At 38.9% G+C, this 24,331-nt stretch overlaps 1 protein-coding gene and 1 non-coding gene across 3 annotated transcripts in view; both read left to right on the top strand.

Moving 5' to 3' along the window:
* Positions 1-24,331, top strand: part of Anapc4 (anaphase promoting complex subunit 4) — a 39,295-nt gene that overhangs the window by 453 nt on the left and 14,511 nt on the right. For both annotated transcript variants that reach the window (XM_070012677.1, XM_070012676.1), the window contains exons 2-16: positions 4,022-4,127; positions 7,430-7,562; positions 10,545-10,619; positions 10,735-10,761; positions 10,860-10,904; positions 11,780-11,864; positions 12,511-12,615; positions 14,418-14,501; positions 16,668-16,754; positions 17,514-17,578; positions 18,685-18,727; positions 18,860-18,936; positions 21,478-21,578; positions 21,670-21,721; positions 23,546-23,601. In XM_070012677.1, coding sequence (XP_069868778.1) covers positions 4,022-4,127; positions 7,430-7,562; positions 10,545-10,619; positions 10,735-10,761; positions 10,860-10,904; positions 11,780-11,864; positions 12,511-12,615; positions 14,418-14,501; positions 16,668-16,754; positions 17,514-17,578; positions 18,685-18,727; positions 18,860-18,936; positions 21,478-21,578; positions 21,670-21,721; positions 23,546-23,601 — 1,141 coding nt within the window. The remainder of the gene's footprint in view (positions 1-4,021; positions 4,128-7,429; positions 7,563-10,544; positions 10,620-10,734; positions 10,762-10,859; positions 10,905-11,779; positions 11,865-12,510; positions 12,616-14,417; positions 14,502-16,667; positions 16,755-17,513; positions 17,579-18,684; positions 18,728-18,859; positions 18,937-21,477; positions 21,579-21,669; positions 21,722-23,545; positions 23,602-24,331) is intronic.
* LOC138821134 (small nucleolar RNA SNORA5) lies at positions 15,960-16,094 on the top strand. Its single transcript, XR_011370072.1, has one exon. It is a non-coding gene; the product is annotated as a small nucleolar RNA SNORA5 (small nucleolar RNA).

Raw genomic sequence — 24,331 nt, 5'->3', positions numbered from 1 at the left:
TCTGCAGAGGCCCACATCTCCGGGACCCGCGGGAACGCGGTGCAGCAGGCAGGCATCCTGGCAGGGCTGTGGGCCGCAAAACAAAGATGAGCTCCTGCCCAGCCTTGCAGTGAATGTGCAGGGCCAAAGCTGCTCAAGGGGTAGGCCTGAGGAGTTCTGTGCGGTTGTCCACGTCTCTTTACCTCGGTTTAAGTTAGCCAGCCCCCATTAATAAAACGACATTTCCCTAGAATGAAAGAGAGGATGCTTCTCTGGATTCCTGAGACCATTTCTGTGGACATTGTTAATTTTACATGAGAAATGGGGAGATGCTTCAAGTTGGAGCTGATAGTATTCAACTTTCCGCCCAGAGGTATGACTACCTCACAGACATCTTGTAAGGAGACCTTCATCAGTGTGCAGGTTTTCTGTTGAAGTCTTTGGGGAAGTTTTCCCAATAGTGACCAGGTAAAGTCGTGCTCTGGGAGCAAAGTGGGGAAAAGAAGGTTGATAAGGAAAGCTTAGCAGCCTGCAATACTTCATCACCATGTTGATCCAGCCACTAAGGTTTTGACGTCTACTTTCTCAGGGCCCTATAGGAATCTTCCCTTTTCCATCTCCCAGGATGCTTTGGAAATTTGTCATGGCTCTTAAGAGTAGTGTCAGTGGTAGTACAGCCATAGCAGTAAGAGGGAAGGTAGAGAATATAGGCATCAGTATAACCATGTTGAGTGTGAGTGAGCACTGTTGCTTTTATTTCTCTAAGCAAGGAGGGAATTGACCTTGAGTAACTATGCAAAAGATAACTTTGGGAGTTAGAGGAAGACAAAGACATAGGAGAAAGCTGACAAGGCAGGTATCCAATCCCAGCAGGATTGCTGGTTTCTTAATTGCTCTATGAAGCTAATGATTGCATAATTTTAGAGAAATCAGCAAGTGTTCACATTTATTCATTCCATTTGGCAGTGTTGGTGCAGACACCATTGGGTTTAACCAGGATTATTTTGCTCATGTGCAAAGGAGTTCATGTTATGTGCAAGGAGTGGAGTAACAGGACTGACCTTTTTAATATTTTCATTTATTATAATTGCATAATGGTTCATGTGCTTTGATGTTCTTCTGTACGATGCTAAGAATTGGAGAAAATACTGAAAGGAAATTCTGTTGAATTCTTTTTTTGAAATTTAATGAAATTTTTATCTTGACAGTACTAAAATACTTTAGGTTGGATTATAAATTTACTACGTGAGCATATTCCATATTAGATCTAGAAAATGTAATCACTGAAAAGATATCGTTTACTGTAGTAAACACTATTTTTAATAATCATACCAAACTTCTGACTAAATCACGCAATGTAAAAATGAAGGTATGGGGCTGGGAGGGTGGCTCAGTGGTAGAGTGCTTGCTTCACATGCATGAGTCCCTGGGTTCACTTCCTCAGTACCACATAAGCAGAAAAAGCCAGAAGTGGAGCTGTGGCTCAAGTGGTAGAGGGACAGCGCCCAGGCCCAGAGTTCAGGCCCCATGACAGACAAAAAAAATAAAATAAAATTTAAAAAATGAAGGTATAAATTATGTCCCCCCCAAAATACATAGACAAAAAGAACACAGAAAAGATATACACTTACAAATAAATAATGCAAAATTATACTCTTCAAGATATTTTTAAATAAAAAGGAATTGTACATAGTATTAGGAAATCTGCATTTTTATATGGAGAATATTGAGACTATTTTTCTAAGTCAAAGAATGATGAACTTTTGATTCTCACCTGATCAAGTAGGGAATTGAAGGTATGTGTGGAGTAAAGGACAAATCAGTGCTAGATTTAATGGATTGTATATCCTGGTTAGGTGGTATCATAGATAGGAGCTGAAAGAGAAGCACTGGATGGAAAGTGGGAATGGAAGTTTGAAATAGATTTTAATAGCATTGTAGTGATCAGACCAAGGGTGTGATTTTAGCTGTGGCTGAGGTAAGGTATAAACTGTGATCATTGAAGACATAATTGAGAACTGTCACTTTGATGACAGTTGAGTTGAGAGGTATGAGTGTGCCAAGAGTCCATGTCTTCAAAGAGGAGGGGAATGACCTAGGATTCTGTAGATGACTAGAATCAAGAGAGGGTAGGAAGTGATCACAGTTGTATTTAATCAGTTATGGGATTTTTGGAGAAGAGAAGTCATCCAGAAATGCCAGGGGACATTAAAGAGGACATCTGCCTTTCTCAGTAGTAATAGTGCAGGGGACTGCAGTTTGCAAAATGGCCTTCTCCTGAAAATATTACAGGGAAGTAGTGTGAGAAGCACCTTTCAGAGGAAAGAATAAAGAAATGGAGCATTATGGTGATTAACTGACTGTGATTTCCAGTGGCACAGAAGAAGGGTTTCAGAAGTAATAAGTGGTAGAGATGCTTCATTAGTGGGTCACGCCCAGGAGGTAGCAGTTCCTGGGAGTCCTGGGTTCCTTCTAGTGACTGATACCACCAGGGATGTAGGATGCTTTGCACTGTGAAGTAAGACAGAGGGTGATGAGGCTGTTTTTAGGATCTAAGTTGGGTAAGTAGGGTGAGAAGTCTTTTCAGGAGCTTTTGCACTTCTGAGACTTTTTTCTTCCTTAACTGGTTGCATAGAGGTTGGAAGTCAGGGCTGTTTTAGTTTTGGAGCATTAAGAGCCTAGGGCATCATCTTGACCTTCCAGTTTGGGCATTTACTACTGTGAGAATGGAAGTTTGTGATTGTGTAAGATCCTAGGAACTCAGGTTAAATTAAATGCTAAGATGGCTCATTGCAAATGATTTGCACTTACTTGACTTTTTTTTCTCTCTTTGTTTTGTCAATAAATTGCATGAACCTGGGACTTAACCAAAAAAGGATTATTTATTTTTTTTGGGGGGGGGGAGTCCTGGGGCTTGAACTCTGGGTCTGGGCACTGTCCTTCAGCCCTTCAGCTCAAGGCGAGTGCTCTACCACTTGAGCCTCAGCACCACTTCTGGTTTTCTGGTGTTTAATTGGAGATAAGAGTGTCACAGACGTTTTTGCCTGGGCTGGCTTTGAACCGTGATCCTCAGATCTCAGCCTCCTGAGTAGCTAGGATCACAGGCATGAGACTGGCACCCAGCCAATAAAAAGATTTCTTTGGCTTAATGATTTCCTTTGCTTGGAAACACGAAGCCCTCCTTCTACTGAGCTTTCCTGGCTCCCTTCTCTCCTTCTCATTTCTTTCATCTTGGGGAGGTGAGTATGGTCCAGCTTGTGCAGAAAGGAAAGCTGTTACCAGGTAGAGATGGCCTAAGACTCAAGGATCACTTAGGCAAGATGAAAAATAGAGCCTCTTACTGTAACCCTTTGCACATCATTTTAATTTAAAAAATAAAAATAGGCCTTATGCCTTCAGGACCCAGAATCTGAAAGGAACACACTTTTTTGGGGGCCAGTCATGGGGCTTGAAGTCAGGGCCTGGGTGCTCTCCCTGAGGTCTTTCACTCAAGGCTAGTGTTCTACCACTTTGAGCCACAGTGCCACTTCTGGCTTTTTCTGTTTATGTGGTGCTGAGGAATTGAATCCAGGGCTTCATGTATGCTAGGTGAACACTCTGCCACTAAGCCACATTCCCATCCTTATTATTATTATTATTATTATTTTAGTACTAGGGCTTGAACTCAGGGCATTGTGCTCTCTGCTTTTTTTTTTTTTTTTTTGGTCACGGGTGGTGTTCTACTACTTGAGCCATGCCTTCAATTCAAACTTCGCGCAGCTATACTTTTAATGCTGTATGTGTTCTGTCTTTATTGTCTCCTTCCTTTCTGAAAGGTAAGTCTCTTGTCCAAAGAAAAGATAGGAAAATATTTAGAATATGGAGTAAAAGTAGACCTTTTCATTTCACCTATTTCTTTGAAAATACCCATGTTCATTCCTCTTCTGCTAGGTAAATATTATATCTAAGAGATTATTTAAAAGATTTTAGTCAGAGATCTAGGTTTATTTTATTCTGAAGATGTATTTTTAATATTCTGCCATTGTTATCTGTTTTATCCTAGGTTTTGCTTCATAGACTTGCAAGTTTTCATCGAGTTTGGAGTTTTCCACCAAATGAAAATACAGGAAAGGAAGTGACCTCTCTAGCTTGGAGACCAGATGGCAAACGTAATAATAATAATAATATAAAAAAGATTTTCATTTTCATAAAGAGTATGCTGAATATAAAGTCTGTTTTCAGAAAGAAGTAATTATTCTTAGTATATACTACAATTACGAATGACAGTTTGGAATTTTAAAAAATAATTTTATTATTATATTGCTGTACATAGGGGTTACCATTTCATTTCAGATAATGAGTACACTTCTTTTATTGGACTATGTCAGTCTTTCCTTTGGATTTTTTTGTTTTTGTTTTTTTTTTTGTCCAGTCATGGGGCCTTTACTCTGAGCCTGGGCTCTATCCCTCAGCTCTTCAGCTCAAGACTAGCGCCCTACCACTTGAGCCACAGCACCACTTCCTGATTTTTCTGCTTATGTGGTGTTGAGGAATCGAACCCAGGGCCTCATGCATGCAAGGCAAGCGCTCTACCACTGAGCCACCTTCCCAGCCCTAAATTTTTTTTTTTTTTTGTCGGTCGTGGGGCATGAACTCTGGGCCTGGGCGCTGTCCCTCAGCTCTTCAGCTCAAGGCGAGTGCTCTACCACTTGAGTTACAGCGCCACTTCCGGTTTTCTGGTGGTTTATTGGAGATAGGAGTCTCACGGTCTCTGCTGCCCGGGCTGGCTTTGAACCGCGATCCTCAGATCTCAGCCTCCTGAGTAGCTAGGATTACAGGCGTGAGCCACCAGCGCCCGGCCCCAGCCCTAAATTTGTGTGTTTATAATTAAAGAGACATTTAATTATCAAGATTCCAAAAAAAAACCAAAAAAACAAAGATTATCAGTATATATTCTGGTTGTAAACAAGTGTCACATAATCCAATATTGGGCAAAATTAGATTTCTTTTTTGTTTTTTTTGGGGGGGGGTCCGGTCGTAAGGCCTGAACTCTGGGCCTGGGTGCTGTCCCTCAGCTCTTCAGCTCAAGGCTAGCGCTCTACCACTTGAGCCACAGAGCCACTTCCGGCTTTTTTTCTTTTTTTGCTTATGTGGTGCTGAGGAATGGAACCCAGGGCCTCATGCATGCAAGGCAAGCGCTCTACCACTGAGCCACCTTCCCAGCCCTGTCCTTTGGAATTTTTTTTAATGGTTTAACATTTTTCATAGCTTGAATTCTGTCTGTTGGAGATACCTCTTTGGAAAAATCTGGCTTCTTGGCAAAGATAACTGCAGTAAACTCTAACTTGGTTCTTTCTATACTCCTGTCCTCTACCCTTTGGTCAAGCACCAGCTGCCGTTTGCCAGTCTAATCAGTGCCATCATGGCCTTTTACCCAGAAAATATTTTAGTGGTAATTGTACATGCTCGTAAGCATTCTTATGAATATGTATGAATAAGTGTGAGTATGATATGCATAATGTAAATAAGTAGGTCACACATGAGGACCCCCTGCTCTGACTCTAGTTCTTTCATTTCCGTGTGGTCTTTTGCCTCTTGCTACCTTTTCTATCATGGCTGGTAGGGCTATGATGACTGAACTTCTCTGCCAGGTGTTTCACAGTGACAGTCCTTTTCTGAGCTGTGGTACACATACAGTCAGCACTGTAAACTACTAAATCCTAGTGTCAACTTTGTCTGCATCATTAGTACTCTAAGAAAAAAACGAATTGCTTTTGTAAAGTGAATATATATTTTTCATTGCTTAATTTTTTTCTAGGCAAATGTAAGGACTTAAAATTCTTTGAAAGCTTATCACTGAAAAGTAACAACTGCTTTTATTTTGGTGAACACTTTTCCATGTTGCTTGATAAGATACATGCAAATAGAGAGATCTATGTGTGCACTTTTATTAAGTCAGTAGCTGTAACCCCTCTGTACATCACCTTTATAATAACAATACAATTTTTTTAAAGTTAATGATGCTTCCTATTTTCCTACATAATTTTTTTCTTTTTGGCTCAATAGAGATAGATTTATCACATTAATTTTAAATGACTGCATAGCAATTCACTATTTTTATATATTATAATTTACTAAATATGACTAAATATGGTGGTTTTAGATAATTGTCAGTTTTGGGCTTTTATAAGCAATGTTGTATAAACATTCTGAGTACTTGGAATAACTCTGTGTAATACTCCTTAGATTAATTACTAGAAGTAAAATTTCCAAAAATGCTTTCAAAATAGTATAGTCATTCTGTACTCCTTTTACTCAGAATATGAGTAGAATGTGTATAAAGCTAGAGGGCTTTTGAAACTTCTTTCTTCCTATGTTTGTGGATTGAACTCAGGTCTTTCTGCATGGTAGACATGTTCTCTACTGATAAATCTATAGCCTTAAAAACCTATGTCTCATATTTTTTGACAGTAGCATATTTTTTTGTTAGGTAATGATTATTTTAAAATTATTTTCCCCTCTTAAGAAAGGAGCTAGAGCTCCCATATCCAGCAAAGTTGATTATAGTTGTATGCAATGAAACTCATTTCTCCTATATTGAAATCCTTAAGTTGGGGGTATGTTAAAAAGATATTTGTGCTGGGCTCTGGTGGCTCACACCTGAAATCCTACCTTCTCAGGAGGCTGAGATTTAAGGATCTGAAACCAGCCTGGGCATAAAAGTCCATGAGACCCTTATCTCCAATAAACTACTCATAATAAGACAGAAATGGCTCTCTGGCTCAAGTGATAGAGCACTAGCCTTGAGTACAAACTCAGGGATAGCACACAGGGCCTGAGTTAAAGCCCCAGGACTGGCAAAAACAAGAAGACATTCGTGACTGAAGTAGAGAAACTGTACTAAGTATTTCATCCCCAGTCAGATGAAGAGGATGCATGAGTGTTTGCTAGTCTGATTTTTCCACTGTGGGATAGAAACAATAAAAACCTTCCAAGAACACAACAGATGGGATTGCTTCTGTTTTGTTTCAGTTTTTGTTGTTGTTTAAACTAATGTTTATGGTACCAGCTTGATGATACAGTAAATTGTGTGTTGAGTCCTGGGCTATATTTTCTACTTGACAGCAGAGCTCCAATCTAGAGACTTTGATATTTAAGATATTTGATACATGAGAAAATAGTAGATTGCTTATATAGTTCTGAGCACTTAAAAATAAGCTTATGTGATAACATAACTGTTTGCAGAGATATCTTTAGTTTATGAAATAGGAAGGATCTTTTTTTTTAACTGTGAAAATACTGTACAGAGTGGTTACAATTACATGGGCAAGATAATGAGTACATTTCTTATCAAGCATTGTTGTCTCCTCCTTTGTTTCCCCTAGGAAGGATCTTTAGGTCAAGTAATTTCTGACTGATTTTCTCAAATAGTACACTAATTTATTCTGATTATCTGCTTATCTTGTTTTAGTTTTGGCTTTTGCTCTTGCTGACACCAAGAAAATTATTTTGTGTGATGTGGAAAAACCTGAAAGCTTGCACTCTTTTTCTGTGGAGGCTCCAGTTTCCTGTATGCATTGGATGGAAGTGACTGTGGAAAGCAGGTAGAGTGACCAGAGATACCCACTCATGAAATTGTGAGGACCTTGTTTGTGGGTGGGTGTGACAGGTCAAGGCTAACTTTGATTTGTGATCCTCCTGCCTCCGCTGGAATTTCCATTTATTAGGATGGAAATGAGTGTCTTAAATATTATGAGCATGTATACATTGTGTTTAAATTTTGTTCAGTTTATCAAGATAAAATTTGTTTTTAAATATGATTTTACTTTGTTATATAGAGGGGTTACCATTTCACAGTTCAGGTAATGCATACATTTCTCTTTTGGACAATGCCATTCCTTCCTTCACTTCCTTCTCCCCTCCGTTTTCCCTTCCTGAAGATAAAATATTTTAATACTTCGTTTTCTTTTTTCTGAAAACATTGTTAGTACAGTAATGATGCCTGAAAGGTTAAGATTTTTCTCCTCTTTGGAATTATTTTTATTAGCTGATTTCATTGATGTATACATTAAATAAAATTACTAGTTGGGTGTGGTGGTAATCTCACCTCTTAGGAGATTGGTGCAGGAGAGTTGTCAGTCCTAGGCCACGTAATGAATGAGTGAGAGTGTAAGACTGTCTCAAGAGCAGACAAAAGCAACAACAAATTTACTGACTGGGAAATTGAGGCCCCCCCCTCTCCTGTTCTGTCAAGTTATATTGTCAAGAGTTTGGTCTTCTGTGTCTTAGTAAATATTCTTAGAGTACGGAAAGCACTTAGTTGAGCATTCTGTTCTGATGCTGCCTGGGTTATTTTTCTTGTATCCAGGATCCTGGTCTTTTCCTTGTCTAATGAAAACCCTTTGCCTTACTCTGTGTAGCCAAGTAAAGCTTACAGTAAAGGTAGACTGAGGGGCTAGTGAATCTGTGTGATGTTGAATTTGGGGAAGGGAGGATTAAAAAATTTACTTTTGTGGCTCATGCCTGTAATCCTAGGTATTCAAGAGGCTGAGATCTGAGCATCACCGCTCAAAGCCAGCCTGAGCAGGAAAGTCCGTGAGACTCTTATCACCAATTCACTACCACAAAACCGGAATTGGCACTGTGGCTCAAGTGGTAGAGCACTCGCCTTGAGCTGAAGAGCTGAAGGACAGCACCCAGGCTAGAGTTCAAGACCCAGAGTTCAAGCCCCGCTACCAACCCCCCACCCCAAATACTTGTTTTTCCCTCACCTTCTCCTTACTGATTAAATTTTACTAACTTGATATCAAATAAATTTGTAAATCCTGAATGTTAACTGACAACTTGATGAAGGACCTGAAAGAAATAGATAACAAGGAGGTAGCCTGACATTTGAAATATACATGAACCCACAGTGATTAATCCATCATCAGGTAATCAGTGAATCTTCTAGAAAGTGAGAGAAGCAGACCATATGTGTACTTCCTATCCCAGCTCACTTACTTGCTAACTGTGTTCTCAATACTTGGTACTCATGGTTTAGAATTGTTTCCTGTTAAGGGGCTGGGAAGGTGGCTCAGTGGTAGAGCGCTTGCCTTGCATGCTCGAGGCCCTGGGTTCGATTCCTCAGCACCACATAAGCAAAAAGAAAAAAAAAGCCGGAAGTGGCACTGTGGCTCAAGTGGTAGAGCGCTAGCCTTGAGCTGAAGAGCTGAGGGACAGCGCCCAGGCCCAGAGTTCAGGCCCCACGACCGGACCCCAAAAAAAAAAAAAAAAGAATTGTTTCCTGTTAAGTCTAGAAACTCAGGACAGCTACTTTGTGTAAAAGTGTGAAAAATACTTCTAAGTTCCCATTCTTTCATTTGCTAGCTTATCTGTTTCCAGTCTTATTTGAGAATGACAAGGGGAAAATTTATAAGCCAAGTGCAGTCGTACATGCCTATAATCCTACTGAGACTGTTGCAAAGTTTATGATATAGTCTCTTGTACCTGCCGTCTTGTCAGATGGCAAATGTATGTAAGCCACAGAACCAGTAATTAAATGATATATTAATTGCACTGTTCTCTAAAATTACTTTTAGTAGCAAAATTTCTTAGATTTGAGTTAAAAAATCATATATTTTCAGTATCCCAATACTGAGTATATATGAAAGGTGGATTTTTTTGTGTGTGTTTTTGTTTTTGTTTTTATCTGTCATAAGAGCTTGAACTCAGGGCCTAGGTGCTGTTCCTAAGCTTTCATGCTCAAGGCTAGTGCTCTGTTACTTTGAGGCACAGCTCCACTTCCTGTTTTCTGGTGGTTAATGGGAGACAAGAGTCCCACAGACTTTCCTGCCCAGGCTGGCTTTGAACCATGGTCCTCAGATCTCAGCCTCTTGTTGCAGCTAGGATTACAGGCACCTGGCTGAAGGTATTTTATGCTAAGAAAACTGTTTTGTTTTGTTTTGTTTTTGGGTCCGGTCGTGGGGCCTGAACTCTGGGCCTGGGCGCTGTCCCTCAGCTCTTCAGCTCAAGGCAGGTGCTCTACCACTTGAACCACAGTGCCACTTCCGGCCTTTTTTCTTTCTGCTTATGTGGTGCTGAAGAATCGAACCCAGGGCCTCATGTATACAAGGCAAGCGCTCTACCAGCCCAAGAAAACTGTTAAATAACAGTAGGTCCATTTATTTTTACAAACAAAAGAAATTGGTTTTTATCATTTCTTATTTGTGATTATTAGACAGGTAAACTATTTGTGCCATATCTTTACTTTTTGTTGTTGTTGTTGGTTGTGGGACTTCAACTCTGGGCCTGGGCTCTGTTCCTGAGCTCTTTAGCTCAAGGATAGCCCTCTACTACTTGAGCCACAGCACCACTTCTGGTTTTCTGGTGGTTTATTGGAGATAAGAGTCTCACTGACTTTCCTGCCCAGGCTGGCTTTGAACGGTGATCCTCATATTTCAGCCTCCTGAGTACCTAGGATTATAGGCATGAGCCCATAAGCCAGGGTGTCTGGCATATGTTTACTTCTTAAAAATAGATATTTTTAATAGAAAGAGAAGTAACTTTTTACTGTTTGTATAATGCCTGGTTCCCCTTCCTTTTAGTGTTCTAACATCCTTCTATAATGCTGAAGATGAGTCAAACCTTCTCTTACCTAAGCTGCCCACATTACCAAAAAAGTAAGTATCAGAGTTGTATTTCTTTGGATTTAATCTTGCAGGTTAATCTGCTTTAAATACTGGTACATACTTCTCTCATGAGTATCATTTTACCTTTGTCTCTCTTTTCTCTCAGTTATAGCAGCACCTCAAAAATATTTAGGTAAGATAGACTTTTTTGTTGTTTTCAAATAAAATAATGTTTTTTTTTAGTTGAAAGAACATGGTTGAAAGATGACTCAATTTATTTTTATATTGTAGTGAAGAGAATTCTGATGAAATTATTAAACTCTTGGGAGATGTCAGGTAAATCTAATTTAAATAAGTCTGATTTCTTTAAGTCACTTTTCATATTGGAGGAACATTTCCAAAGTTTCAGGAGCAAATCTTTTGTTATGTTATCTCATTGTAGATACTCAGTGTCTTCAAATAATAGATGTCACCATCTTGCTGTTTTTACTGTGTGCTCATTCTTTGTTTCATGTGTTAGCAGTAATGCAGTATACTTGTTTTTAATAAGTAAAAGGGGATAGTACTAGAATTTTTTAAATTTCAATTTTAATTATCCAAGTTCTTCATTATGTCATATCCATGATAAAACTGTTATGTTATTGGCTGTATATGAATACAAGTAGTATGTTATGTTACTATAAATGCTTAATGTTAGCTATAAGAAATATATATTGTTCTTCAGAAACAAAAGAAATGGCCTGCTGTGATTGAATATTGAGAGTTGCTGTGTTTGCTTAGTGTATCAGTTTTCCCTGAAGAGGAATTTTAGCACTCAGATTAGATGATAGCAGTAACAATTGATATTTTGGCTGAAAAAACTACAGTCATCTAAAAGAGAGAAGAGGAACCAGCAGGAGGGAGAAAGGAAACAGAGATGGTGAGGGAAGGTGAATATATGTGTATGACAACACCATCATGAAGTCCTCCAGAAACTTAGGAAGAAATAGATAGGGAGGGAGGAGAGTTAAGAAAGAGGACTATAGATTAGGAGTAAATTTGATCAAAGTATATTATATTCATGTTGTAAATATCAGTGTAACACTTTTATACTATAAGTTCATGCTAATTATTTTTAAAAAATAGTGTAGAAATAAAATCAACAAATATAAAAACACCCACAATTATCTGTGTTGTTCACTGGTTCTCTGCTTGTTACATTTTTTTATTAGATTAAATATTCTTGTCCTTGGAGGAAGCTCTGGATATATTGAGCTTTATGCTTATGGGATGTTCAAAATTGCTCGAGTCACAGGGGTGAGTTTTTCTTTTAGGTTTCCTATATTATTTCTGTTAAAATATAGTGGCTAGTTTACTTATGGAATAAGAATAACATAGTAAGTTTTTATTTTTCAGTTTCAATTTGTTTTTAAATAATTAGAGGATTTTTTTAAGCTAAATCAATGATGATATTACTATAGAGATGAGAAACTTTTGGTGGAATTAGTCAAGCTTTTTCCTTTAATGAAAAGATTGATCTGATCCACTTGACTGTGATTTAACTGGAACCTAATGAAAGCTATCTGAAGCCACTCTTTGTTGAGTACTGAGCCTCCTACTTCTGCTAAATCAGTCTTCTCTGTAGCCTTTTTCATCTTGCTCTCACAATTCCCCAAGGTGTAGACAATATCATAGCCTTCAGGGAATTTGTTTTTTCATCAACCTTTGATGTGCAACTGTTGATGGAATTGGGATCAGAAGTTTTGATGTTTATAGGTCTTTGTGACTAGGAGGAACCCTTTACCTGCTTTATCTACCTTTACCTGCTACATGAGTATCGCTGAAACCAGAAGTGTGTATCACAGCTTTCTAAAGTTGTGTATAAATTGTTGCTTCCGGTATTACAAACAGATGCACCCTAGCAGTGATAACACATGTATGAAAGTGTGTGATTATTTTGCAGATTGCTGGCACTTGCCTTGCATTGTGTCTATCAAGTGATTTGAAGTCATTATCAGTGGTCACAGAGGTTTCCACTGGTGGCGCTTCAGAGGTTTCATACTTTCAGGTATGTACTGGAATTTCATAATTGTAGAGATTAAGAATATGTTTTAGTTTTTCTGTTGTTTTTTAGGGGTGGTTGGTGCTGAGGGTTGACAGGATGTACTAGCATGCTGTCCACCATGAGCTGGGTCCCCACCCTTGTGGGTTTGTATCCATGTCTCACTCTATTCTAATGGGCAGTAAAATAAAACATCTACTTGGAGTTTCTAAATTGTACATATTGAATGCTGTTGTAGTACTATTATTTTCCACATAAAAACAATGTTTTGATGATCATGGCCCTACATATTGGTTCCTATAACAGAATTACTTGGTTTTGAGCATTTTCTTGGGACTCAGTTATTAGTAATAATAAGGGCTGATATTCATCATTTATTATATGCCAAGCCCTTAGTGCCTTAAACACAACAACATATGGATAGGCACTGTTATTATACCTGAAGAAAGTACTGGGCACATACAAAAGCTCATAATTGGAAAGTGATGCTAGGCAGTCTGCCTTCAGGTTCTGTGCCTTTTTCTCCTTCTAATGAGAGGAAGGCTTGCTCTGTAATCCAGACTGGCCTAGAACTTCAGGTTCTCCTGCTTTAGCCTCCCAAGTGTTGGGATTACAGGTGTGCACCATTAGGCTCTGCTCTTAACACATGCTTTTTGTGTAAAACATTTAAGTATTGGTGAGGGCTCTTTTATTGTGTGTAGCATACATAATAAGATTAGGAAACTGTTTGGGCTCCTGTTATTTAGATTATACCTTTGCTTTGCCAAGAAAACTTCCCCAGTGTTTCCTCTGAAAATCCAATATGTTTATCCTAAGTATGTGTGAATTTTCAAACAAAGTAGAACAAAAGGATAGAAGATGTGAGGACTGCTTAGTGTCTTCAATAGCATGCTGTTCAGTGTTCCAGAGCACCCTAGACATAGAATTCACAACAATGGTAGTACACATGTGTGTCTTACGGCTGAGAAACTGTGATCACCAGGCTGTATTTGTGCTATAATAGAGCAGCTCTTTTTTTTTTTTTTTCTGTGAAATTTGTAAAAGTTTTTTGTTGTTTTTTTTGTCCTGGGGCTTGAACTCAGGCTTTGGGCACTGTCCCTGAGCTTCTTTTGCTCAAGGCTGACACTCTACTACTTGAGCTACAGTGCCACTTCTGGCTTTTTCTGTTTATATGGTACTGAGGAATCAAATCTAGGGCTTCATGCATGCTAGGCAAGCACTCTACCACTAAGCCACATTCCCAGCTATTAATAGATTTTTTTTTTAAATGACAACTTCTGTGTGATATAACTGGTAAGGGGTATTTTCTTTGTTTTTACCAGTAGTATTTTAATGCCTTTTGATGCCTTCCCTTGGTTCTGATGCCTCCAACTTGGTTATGTTTAAAAGGGGGCAGAATTCTGATTTGGTCTTCCTGATACTTAGATCTTTGCTCCTCTTTAAGTTAGAGGATGCACACGTGTGCGCGTGCACATGGGTGTGTGTGTGTGTGTGTGTGTGTATTTTACAAGAACAGTTTATCTTTAAAAAAGTAAACACATCTGCTGGGCGCTGGTGGCTCACGCCTGTAATCCTAGCTACTCAGGAGGCTGAGATCTGAGGATCACGGTTCAAAGCCAGCCTGGGCAGGAGAGACCGTGAGACTCCTATCTACCGGAAGTGGCGCTGTAGCTCAAGTGGTAGAGCGCTCACCTTGAGCTGAAGAGCTGAGGGATAGCGCCCAGGCCCAGAGTTCAAGCCCCACAACCGACAAAAAAAAAAAAAAGTAAACACATCTGATTATGACTCAATTTATTCTTATTTTTCAGCTTGAAACCAATCTGCTCTACTCCTTCTTACCTGAAGTAACTCGGATGGCCAGGAAGTTTACTCACATTTCAGCTCTGTTGCAGGTATTTATTCATCACTTGCTTTCTAGAAGTATTTACTATAACCTTTGTAATTTTATTTTTTAAAACTAAAGGAAGTTGGATATCTATTCTGCTAATCTTACAATATTTATTAAAGCAAGAAAAAGTAATTTAATTAATCTACTCGTCCAATCCTGTTTATCACCTCCAAATGAAGGGAAAAAATAGTCAATCTTTTTAAATGTTCCTATTAATAAAATGTTACTTATACTTTATTGCAAATAAAATAGTCTTTTTATGATTTTAGCTTTTGCTCATAAGAAAGATACCCCAGATTAGTACATAATTTTGTAGGTTAGCAGTCTGGACTAAACTCAGCCAGAAAGTTGTGGTGATCTGTACCTGGTATGGCTCACGTCACCCAGCCTGATCATGCAAGCTGATATGTGTCCCTGGCTGAAGTGGCTTTGTCTCTGCCCTGCATCCCTCATCTTCTAGCCAGCTAGTCCTGGGTTGTTTCTAGGGTAGTGGCAGCAAAGGTTTCAAGAGTACACATTGAGGGCTGGGAATGTGTCTCAGTGGTAGAATGCTTGCCTCGCATGCATGAAGCCCTGGGTTCGATTCCTCAGTACCATGTACACAAAAAAAGCTAGAACTGGAGCAGTGGCTTAAATGGCAGAGTGATAGCCTTGAACAAAAGAAGCTCAGGGACAGTGCCCAGGCCAAGTTCAAGCCCAAGATTGGCAAAAAATTAAATAAATAAATAAAAAAGAGTGTAAGTTGAACTGTGGTTGGTGGGACACTTCTATAATCCAGCAATAGGGAGGCTCAAGCAAGAGTATTATATCAACTTGAACTATATAGCAAGTGTGAGGCCAGCCTGGGCTATATAACAAGATCCTGTCTCCCTCTCCCTCCCCTCAAAAAAAAGTGCAAGTCAAGATGTATAAACAACTTGAAGGCCCTGGCCTCAGCAGTGTTGTTTCTGCTATGTTCAGTTAGGGCAAGCTCTAGGGCAGCCAGGTGCAAGGTGAGGAGAATAAGTCAGGATGGAAGAACTGTAAAGAATTGAGGCCATTTTTTTTTTTTTTTTTTTTTTTTTTTTTTTGCGTCATGGTGCCTGAACTCTGGGCCTGGGCACTGTCCCTCAGCTCTTCAGCTCAAGGCTAGTGCTCTACCACTTGAGCCACAGCTCCACTTCCAGCTTTTTCTGCTTATGTGGTGCTGAGGAATCGAACCCAGGGCCTCATGCATGCAAGGCAAGCACTCTACCACTGAGCCACTTTCCCAGCCCAGTTGAGGCCATCTTTATCATTATTGTTCTACCACAGCCATTAATTTACTTGATGGCAAACGTTACTAGGGGTCAGAATCTTTTAAGGGTCCTCTGACAGTTTAATAGTTGAACAAACCAACATTTTGACAGTGTAATAAAACACAGCTTAAATAATAAAATGTAAAAGATGTTTGTTTTACTAGGTACAGAAATGTTCTTTTGATTGCAGTCAAGTCAAATTCAACTCCCATCCTGCCATGGTGGGGGCTGGCCCAGGTGACTGCCACAGCAAGCTTGTAGCCCATGGGCCCCAGATCCCTTGCTTTGGGGCCTGGGGATAAATTTGGCTGCAGACATTGTAAAAAAAAAAAAAAAGTTCTTTTGAAATGAAGGAAGGGGTAACACTGTGCAAAAAGAAATGTACTCATTACCTTTCTTATGTAACTGTAACCCGTCTGTACATCACCTTTACAATAAAATTTAAGTATAAAAAAAGTTCCTTTGTAAAGTTCTAAGAATCATTGAGTCTTTGGTAAAAATAGTTGTTACCAAACAGTTAGACCCTGGTGGCTTACACCTGTAATCCTAGCTACTCAAGAGGATGAGATCTTAGGATATGGTTCAAGGCCAGCTCAGGCAGTAAAGTCTATGAGACTCTTAGCTCCAATTAACCACCAGAAAATAGTGGTTCAAGGTGGTAGGGAGCTAGCCTTGAGTAAAAGAGCTCAGGGACAGTCCTCAGACCACAAGTTCAAGCCCCACAATTGGAAAAAAAAGAAGTTACCAAAGGTTAGCTATGGTCTTTTCTTTTCCTTTGGCTTAACTAAGTTAATTAGGGTGATTGAAAGTAAGTTCTGGATTTCTTTGTGACCTTAAGAAGCACATATTAGGTAGAATGTGGGTTTAAAATATTTTCTTCTTTTTGCTAATAGTATATAAATTTGTCACTGACATGTATGTGTGAAGCATGGGAAGAAATACTGATGCAGATGGATTCTCGTCTCACTAAGTTTGTACAGGTAATGTAACTGACATTTCCCATGGAAAGAGTTTAAAAGTCTTATTTGCTTCATATGCTATATGAGAAAAGTCAGTTTAATTTATGAAAGGTTAAGACCATAATTTCTTCAGACAGCTTGACCTAACGACTATTTTCACAGAAAATATTTGCAAAAAGGACTCTATATTAGGTTTTGTTACTCTAACAAAGTACCTGAACTTGGGTAATATATACAGAAAAGAGGTTTATGTAACTTCCAGTTTTTTAGACTAGAAGTCCCAGGTTGTGTGGCTCTGTTATTTTCTTCCTCTGGGAGATGGCATCTTGGCAGAGGGATCACTTTGTGACCCAGGAACCAGAAAGTGGCGAAAGGTGGTCTTGCTCTTTTAGAACAACTGAATCTGCAGGATCTAACCAGGTTCCTATGAGAACTACATTTTCTTCACATAGCAGCACCCCCAGTGACCTAACCACCTCCCAGTATGCCTTACCTCTTAAAGATTCCACTACCTCAGCAGCATCATAATACATGAACCGCTGGGGGACAAACCATATCAGATCCATAGCTGACTCTTCCACCATTGGAACAACTTAATGCAGTGGGTGGGCTTTGGGAATGAGGAAGCTATTGAAACAGCTGACTGGTTGTCTCCAGTCACTGAACCTCAGATGTTTCCTGTGTATAAGGGCTTGAGAGAAGACAGAGGAAAGAACAGTGAGTAGATGTACTTTGTAAGCTGTAAAACATGTATCACATATTTCTTTTTATTTTATCTAGGAGAAGAACACAACCACATCAGTACAGGATGAATTTATGCACTTGCTGTTGTGGGGGAAGGCAAGGTAATAAACTTCTTTTCCTCCCCTCTCCCCCGATTGGTTGTAGGGCTTGAACTCAGGGCCTATGTGCTGTCCTTAAGATCTTTTCGCTCTACCACTTTGAGCCACATCCCTGCTTCCAGTTTATTGAGTGGTTAACTGGAAATAAGACTCTCACAGGGACTTCTCTGTTTGGGCTTTTTTTTTTTTTTTTCTGTCCTGGATCCTGAACTCTGGGCCTAAGCTCTGTCCCTGAGCTCTGCAGCTCAAGGCTAGCGCTCTACCACTTGGGCCACAGCACCACTTCAGGCTTTTTGTTTATGTAGTGCTGAGGAATCGAACCCAGGGCCTCATGCATGCAAGGCAAGCACTCTTGCCACTCAGCCCAGCTCTGTCTAGGCTGTCTTTGAATCACAATCCTTAGATATCAGCCTCCTGAGTAGCTAGGATTACAGGCATGAGCCACTGATGCCCTGCTTCACCCCTCTCCCCCCTTTTTAAATCAATTTATTTTAGAAGTAAATAAAAACGAATAATTCATTTGTCCAAATGAAATAGAAAATTCTGGTATATAAAGAGTTTTAGAAGTATATATCTGTAGGTTTTTGGATATACCCTTTTGGGTTAATGTGATCATTTTGTACAGAAATTTTAGTTTTTATGTAGCCAAACTGAACTTTTTCTTTTTGGTATTTTAGAACTTTCCCCATCTTAAGAGCATGAAAAGGTTAATCTGTATTTACTTCTGGAGTTATTTTTTATGGTTTTCATTTATTTCCTCCCGTGTTTCAGATGTGATTTCTGTGGTGCGTTGTGGAAACCTCTGCCATCTTTTTCCTAAATGTTTAGATTGGTACAATATGGCTTAGTGAGCATTGCCCTTTGCCTTACTAAGCCAAGTCCTTTTTAATATGCAGTGTATCCTCATGTGTACTTAAGTGTGTTTGGGTTATGTTTTTGTTTCTTTCTGTATACAAAAGAAAGGTGTATTTTTTTAAGAAAGTTGTATTTTTGCTGGGGGTAGTTTTACTTTGTTCCAAAATCTTGTTTTTTCTTTGAAATCTATGATTTTAAGCAATGTGTATAGATTTTGGATGGAGAAATGACTAAAACATCCTTTTTCATTGTAGTGCTGAACTTCAGACCCTTTTGATGAACCAGCTAACTGTAAAGGTGCTGTTAAAATATTTCTGTACTTAAGTAGCTGTGAATGCAGTCTTAAATTTTTTCTTTTTTCTTTTTTTTTTTTTGGAATGGCATATATTCTCCTAGTTGAGTGCTAATATATTTTCCTCTCTTAATTAGGGCTTAAAAAAGCTTGGCCAGTCTATAGAGTCATCATATTCCAGTATTCAGAAGTTGGTTATAAGTCATTTGCAGAGGTATGAAGATGATGGGCATTGCTTTGGTCTTTCTGAAAACTTACCTTTATTGTCTGGCATTTTCTTCTGGAATCTTTCCTAGCTGAATTTTTTTTTTTTGTCGGTTGTGGGGCTTGAACTTTGGGCATGGGCGCTGTCCCTCAGCTCTTCAGCTCAGGGCGAGCGCTCTACCACTTGAGCTACAGTGCCACTTCTCTGAAATTTTTTTTAATAATAATTTTTTTGAGATTAAGTGATTATATAAATTTCACAAATTTCATAGTACTGTAGGATAGTGATACTTAGTTAAAGTCACAAACACATTTTAACGTTTGCAAGGTAAATTGTCATTATCTTGGTCTATAAAGTTTGTGAATTCTATGAGCTTTGACAATATTTCTTCTGCTTTGGGTGATAAATATATTTCTTTCCTTTTGCTTAGTGTTAGCTGTTCCCTCTTTCCCTCTCATTCCCTCCCTCCCTTGAGTTCTTTAGTTCATTTTCATCAATGTTCAGTGTAGCTGATGGGCCCCTCTGTTGTATTTTTTCACCTGTTTCCCTCTGATTCCGTGCCCTCCTCCTAGCTTCCCTTAGATGTGCACATATATACCATATATGAGGTCAAGAACATGGAGTCATTTAGAAATAATATGGCAGATTAAGTAGATGTCCTTTGTTTCTTGAGTCCTGTTTACTTTGTCGTATCTCCTTGCATTTTGGATTTAACATCCTCATATCAGGGAGAACATGTGCTATTTGTCTCTCTGCTCTTGTCTTACCTCACTCAAACTGATTCGTTTTAGTTCCATCCGTTGCTCTGCAAAAACCATTATTTTATCCTTTCTAATGGCTGCATAAGCTATTTATTGTGAATAGTGCCTAGCTGAAATTTTTGCATTAGCATTTGAAGGGGAATCTTGGCACATCCAAGTGTAAAGATTAATTCTGCGTCATGAAATAATTTTTCACTATCTTTTCACCAAGCAAGTCTGGATCCCCTCCCCACATACTAAACTATAAGGTATATTTTGAAATAGGGCGTATATTCCTTTTTTTGTTCCACAGAGAAAATTGAGTATGTTGTATATTTTATCTTGTAAAACATATTGTGTATTTTTCATTCAACACCCTAGAATTTTGTTCTGAGTCTCATTTTACCAGGATGAAACTGAATTAGTTATATGGATGGCCCAAAGTTAGTACATGGCAGAGCCACGATTCCTTTTAGTGTTCCAGGTCTCGTGTTGTTCCTATCCATAGCTGCTTGAGTGACAGTTTTACAAGCGGATGCTGAATGTTCAGTTTAAATTTGGATACAGCCCGTTATGTAGTGCCTTCTGCACTGGTCTTTCTATACTTTGTTCCACAAATGTCTGGTCTTTTTACTCTTCTTTTTCCTTTTCTTGCAATGCTCTGGGTCAAAACCAGGGTCTTATATATACCGGGCAAGCACTCTTCTAGTGAGCTATATCCCCATCCCTGTAGAATGTGTATTCCTCAGTAAATCCAATGGAATACCTCTCACAGACGCTCCTGGTCCCTTCTTTTTGATCTTAGAACCAATATTTTTTTTGGGGGGGTCCGGTCATGGGGCCTGAACTCTGGGCCTGGGCACTATCCCTCAGCTCTTCAGCTTAAAGCTAGCGCTCTACCACTTGAGCCATAGCGCCACTTCCAGCTTTTTTCTTTTTGCTTATGTGGTGCTGGGGAATCGAACCCAGGGCCTCAGGCATGCAAGGCAAGCACTCTACCACTGAGCCACCTTCCCAGCCCCAGAACCAAGATGTTTTATAGCATTGCCTATTGCTCTTATAAGAGACCTTCTACTTTCCACACTTGACATCTCCCACTCAGGGATTTTGGGGCCTCCTTCTTGCTTTATGAACACCCGCCCTGCTCTTGAATCTTCAGCTCTCAGCTCAGTTCACTCCCTCAGAGCAGTTTTCACCAGTCCCCATATTAACTCAGATTCTACTTATACCTTTGTCCTATGCATTCCCTTCAAGGCATTTATGGCCATTGGGAGGATTACACTGTATGATTGTGTGGTTGTGACCTGTCTCCCCCGTTAGGCTATAATTTCCGTGGTCACAAGGACCTGATTCTTGTCACCTTTCTGTCCCTAGCATCTAGCACAATGTCTGACACAAAGTTGGATCTCAAAAACTATTTGTTTAGTATTGGGTAGATATGGGTAAACAAGATTGCCTACTGGCTGTCTTTAAAGTGCCAAGATTGGGGCTAAGGGGTAGCTTAGTGTTGAGTACTTGCTAGCTTATACAAGGCCCTAGCTTCATCCCTAGCATTGCCCCTCCCTCCAAATAGTGCCAGGACTGTGAAATATAATTTGATCATATAAAATTTAATCTTATTGTAATGTATATTCATTTCAGTAGATGATAGCCAGATGATTGTGTTTACAGAACTAGAGATACAATTTTTTAATGGAAAGAAAATTAAATAGTTACCTTAAGTTTTTATTTCTGAAAAATTGGAACTGTTAGGAAAGGTAGTTACTGCCTACCACCCTAAGTAATGATACTATGTCTCCTGTTGTGCTAGTGGCTCAGAGTCTTTATTGTATCATTTGAGTGAACTGAAAGGAATGGCTTCATGGAAGCAAAAATACAAACCCCTTGGACTGGATGCTACGGGAATTGAAGGTAGTGATTTAATTTCTCAACAGAATATGTTAGATATAGTTTACTTATTTAACAAGGACTGTTTATTTATATATTTTTTATTTCCTTTTAGATGCTATTACTGCTGTGGGTTCTTTTATACTCAAGGCAAATGAACTTCTTCAGTAAGTAATGGGTTACCTAGAATCATTGATTGTGAATATTTATATTTGAAATTAATAAGAACCTTACACACATACCTGTAATCCCAGTGATTGGGATGCTAAGGCAAAAGGATTGTAAGTTTATTTAGTCATACAAAGAGTTTCAAGTCTAGCAAACTTAACTTTGATTCAGTTTTTAATCTATTTATAGTTGGCTAGTATGTCCAGTACAGTAAGATACAGTTTAGGAATACGTTTTAATTGCTCTCTCTGTTGAGCTGTTTCTCAGATTTTTTTTTGGTGCCAGTCTCAGAACTTGAACCCAAGGTCTGAGTGCTGTCCCTGAGCTTTTTTCTCAAGGCTAGCATTCTACCATTTGCTCCGTTTCTGGCTTTTGGTGGTTAGTTGGAGTTTATGAATCTCCTGGATTTTCCTGCCTGGGCTGTCTTTGAAGTGCAGGCCTCAGATCTCAGCCACCTGAGTATCTAGGATGAGGCGTGAACCACCAGCACCAAGCTTCTCAGACTCTTGTCATTCTTGGCTGTTTGCTCTTTAAGCTGTCTGCACTTGGTCTCTCCTGGGGAGCTTTGCCACTCACCAATATTCAGCACTTCTGAAACTAGTTTTAATATGTTCTTTACTCTTTAGTTTTCCAAGTTTATAATACATATGCTTCCTCCTGTTCACTGTCATTATAATTGGGCTCTAGAAAGTGAAAGCTCCAGCACTTGCTCAGAAGACAAAGTGAGAGGAGAAATGACATTGCTCTTCCTGTGTTTTGGAATTTATCACATTTGCTGAGAGCAAATATGAAATACTAAGTTTTCTTGGATTACTGCTCACTATGAATAGAAAGTATTTAACTTCTTGATCCTCTATGAAGGGTTACAGATGGAGGAACAGGAGCAGTGGGGGAGGGCTTTAGTATGGTCTGGTTGTGTTAGGTAGGGGTGAAGGTATTAGTTAGAGAGAACACAGAGAAACTTTGTTTTTCACTGGTGCTGCAAGAGAATTTTAGTTACCTTGCTTGGTAACATAGGAGTGCGGCAGTCTTTGATTTCCTAGTAGGGTGAATGATAGTGATCCACCTCTCAGTGATATTATGAAACATAAAAAAATACTTGTACTGCTGGGAACATAGCTCACTGGCACACTGTGGTCTAGTATGCACATGCCCTCGGTTCTGGTCTTAGGACCTCAAGGAAAATCAGTACAGGTATTATTTGCTTACTGAAATTATCACATTTAAGTAAACTTAAGAGATTGTAAAAATTGAACTCAACTCTCTATTCAGAAAGTTCACCAAAATGAAGATGAGTTTGATTTATAATACTTAACTTTTTTTCATTTGTGTCAAATCCAAGAGAATTCTATTTTTGAGACCTCATTTATTTGTTGGACTAAAAAATCAGCTTTATAAAATGATGTCCAGTGGTATCAGACATTGTGACATAACATAAGTTTATAGTAGTAACTTCCTCTTGAAGTTAGTGTTTTGTTTTTTTTTACTGACTAGTAATTTTTTAACAAAAAAAATGTGGGAAAATTTTTTCCTCACTTACTTGCAGAGTTAGGAAAATAATTCATATGTCACAGAATGCTGGGAAAGACTCAGTTTTTTGGAAAGACAGTTACAACCAGATAATATCATTTATTTGCTTAATTTTTTGAAAGAATCAAGATGTGTTTTGTTTTTGTTTGCCTTAATTTTAGGAATGTTTGATTTGTAAAATCTGCTCTTCTAAGACAAAGTAGAACAGTAAGGTTTATTTTACTCTGTGACAGTTGAACAGTACTACATGAACTGCACATGACCTTTTTTTTCTGATTTGTTTATCTTTTTAGAGTTATAGACAGTAGTATGAAAAATTTCAAGGCATTTTTCCGGTGGCTTTATGTGGGTAAGTTAACTTTAACATTGCTGTTTTAACACTTTTGAAAACTGTGGAAATACATCTTAGATTTGAATTAGTCTGTTAAAATTTCAAATACTTATAAAATAGTATAATGAGCCTCCTTATTTCCTTCTTTCACCCAGCTTCAACAGTTGTCCATCTATGGTAGTCCTATTTCACCTGCCCCATGCTTCCCCCATAGAAGTATTAAAGCTAATTTGTAACACCTGTGTCCCTTCCACTCACTAGTACAGTGATCCCTCACCCATCTTGGGAGTTAAGTTCCAGAGACCCCCGTGATAGGTGAAAATCCCATGCTCTATTGTGGTTCATTTATTGCTCTGGAAAGTAACTACATGATAGGTGAGGGATCACTATTTCTGGTTTGTTTTGTTTTTTAATCTGGGATGCAGTGAAGCTACAATACAGCGAGGGACAACTGTATTTCCTTAGGTTAAAATTGAGTGTTTGAGCCCTTGCTATATATTGGGCACGGGTGTAAGATTTTCAAAAAGCCCTTCAGTAGCTTGTGTTACATTTTACACTCTGTTCTTCAGTCTCTGGAGCTGTGTGGTCCATGGTGGTAACCACTAACTAGCCTGTGGCTGTTGAATTGATTGAAATCATCTAAAATTACATATTCAGTTATGTAGTCAGGCTGGCCTCTTTGAAGTTCCTAGGAGTCACAGATGATCAGTGGCAGCACAGAACTGGGACCTTGCTATTACATTCTCAT

Source organism: Dipodomys merriami, unplaced genomic scaffold (assembly GCF_024711535.1).
Source record: "Dipodomys merriami isolate MVZ:Mamm:240054 unplaced genomic scaffold, mDipMer1.0.p SCAF_9, whole genome shotgun sequence".
Classification (NCBI taxonomy): Eukaryota; Metazoa; Chordata; class Mammalia; order Rodentia; family Heteromyidae; genus Dipodomys; species Dipodomys merriami.
This window is presented reverse-complemented; position numbering and strand designations above follow the sequence as displayed.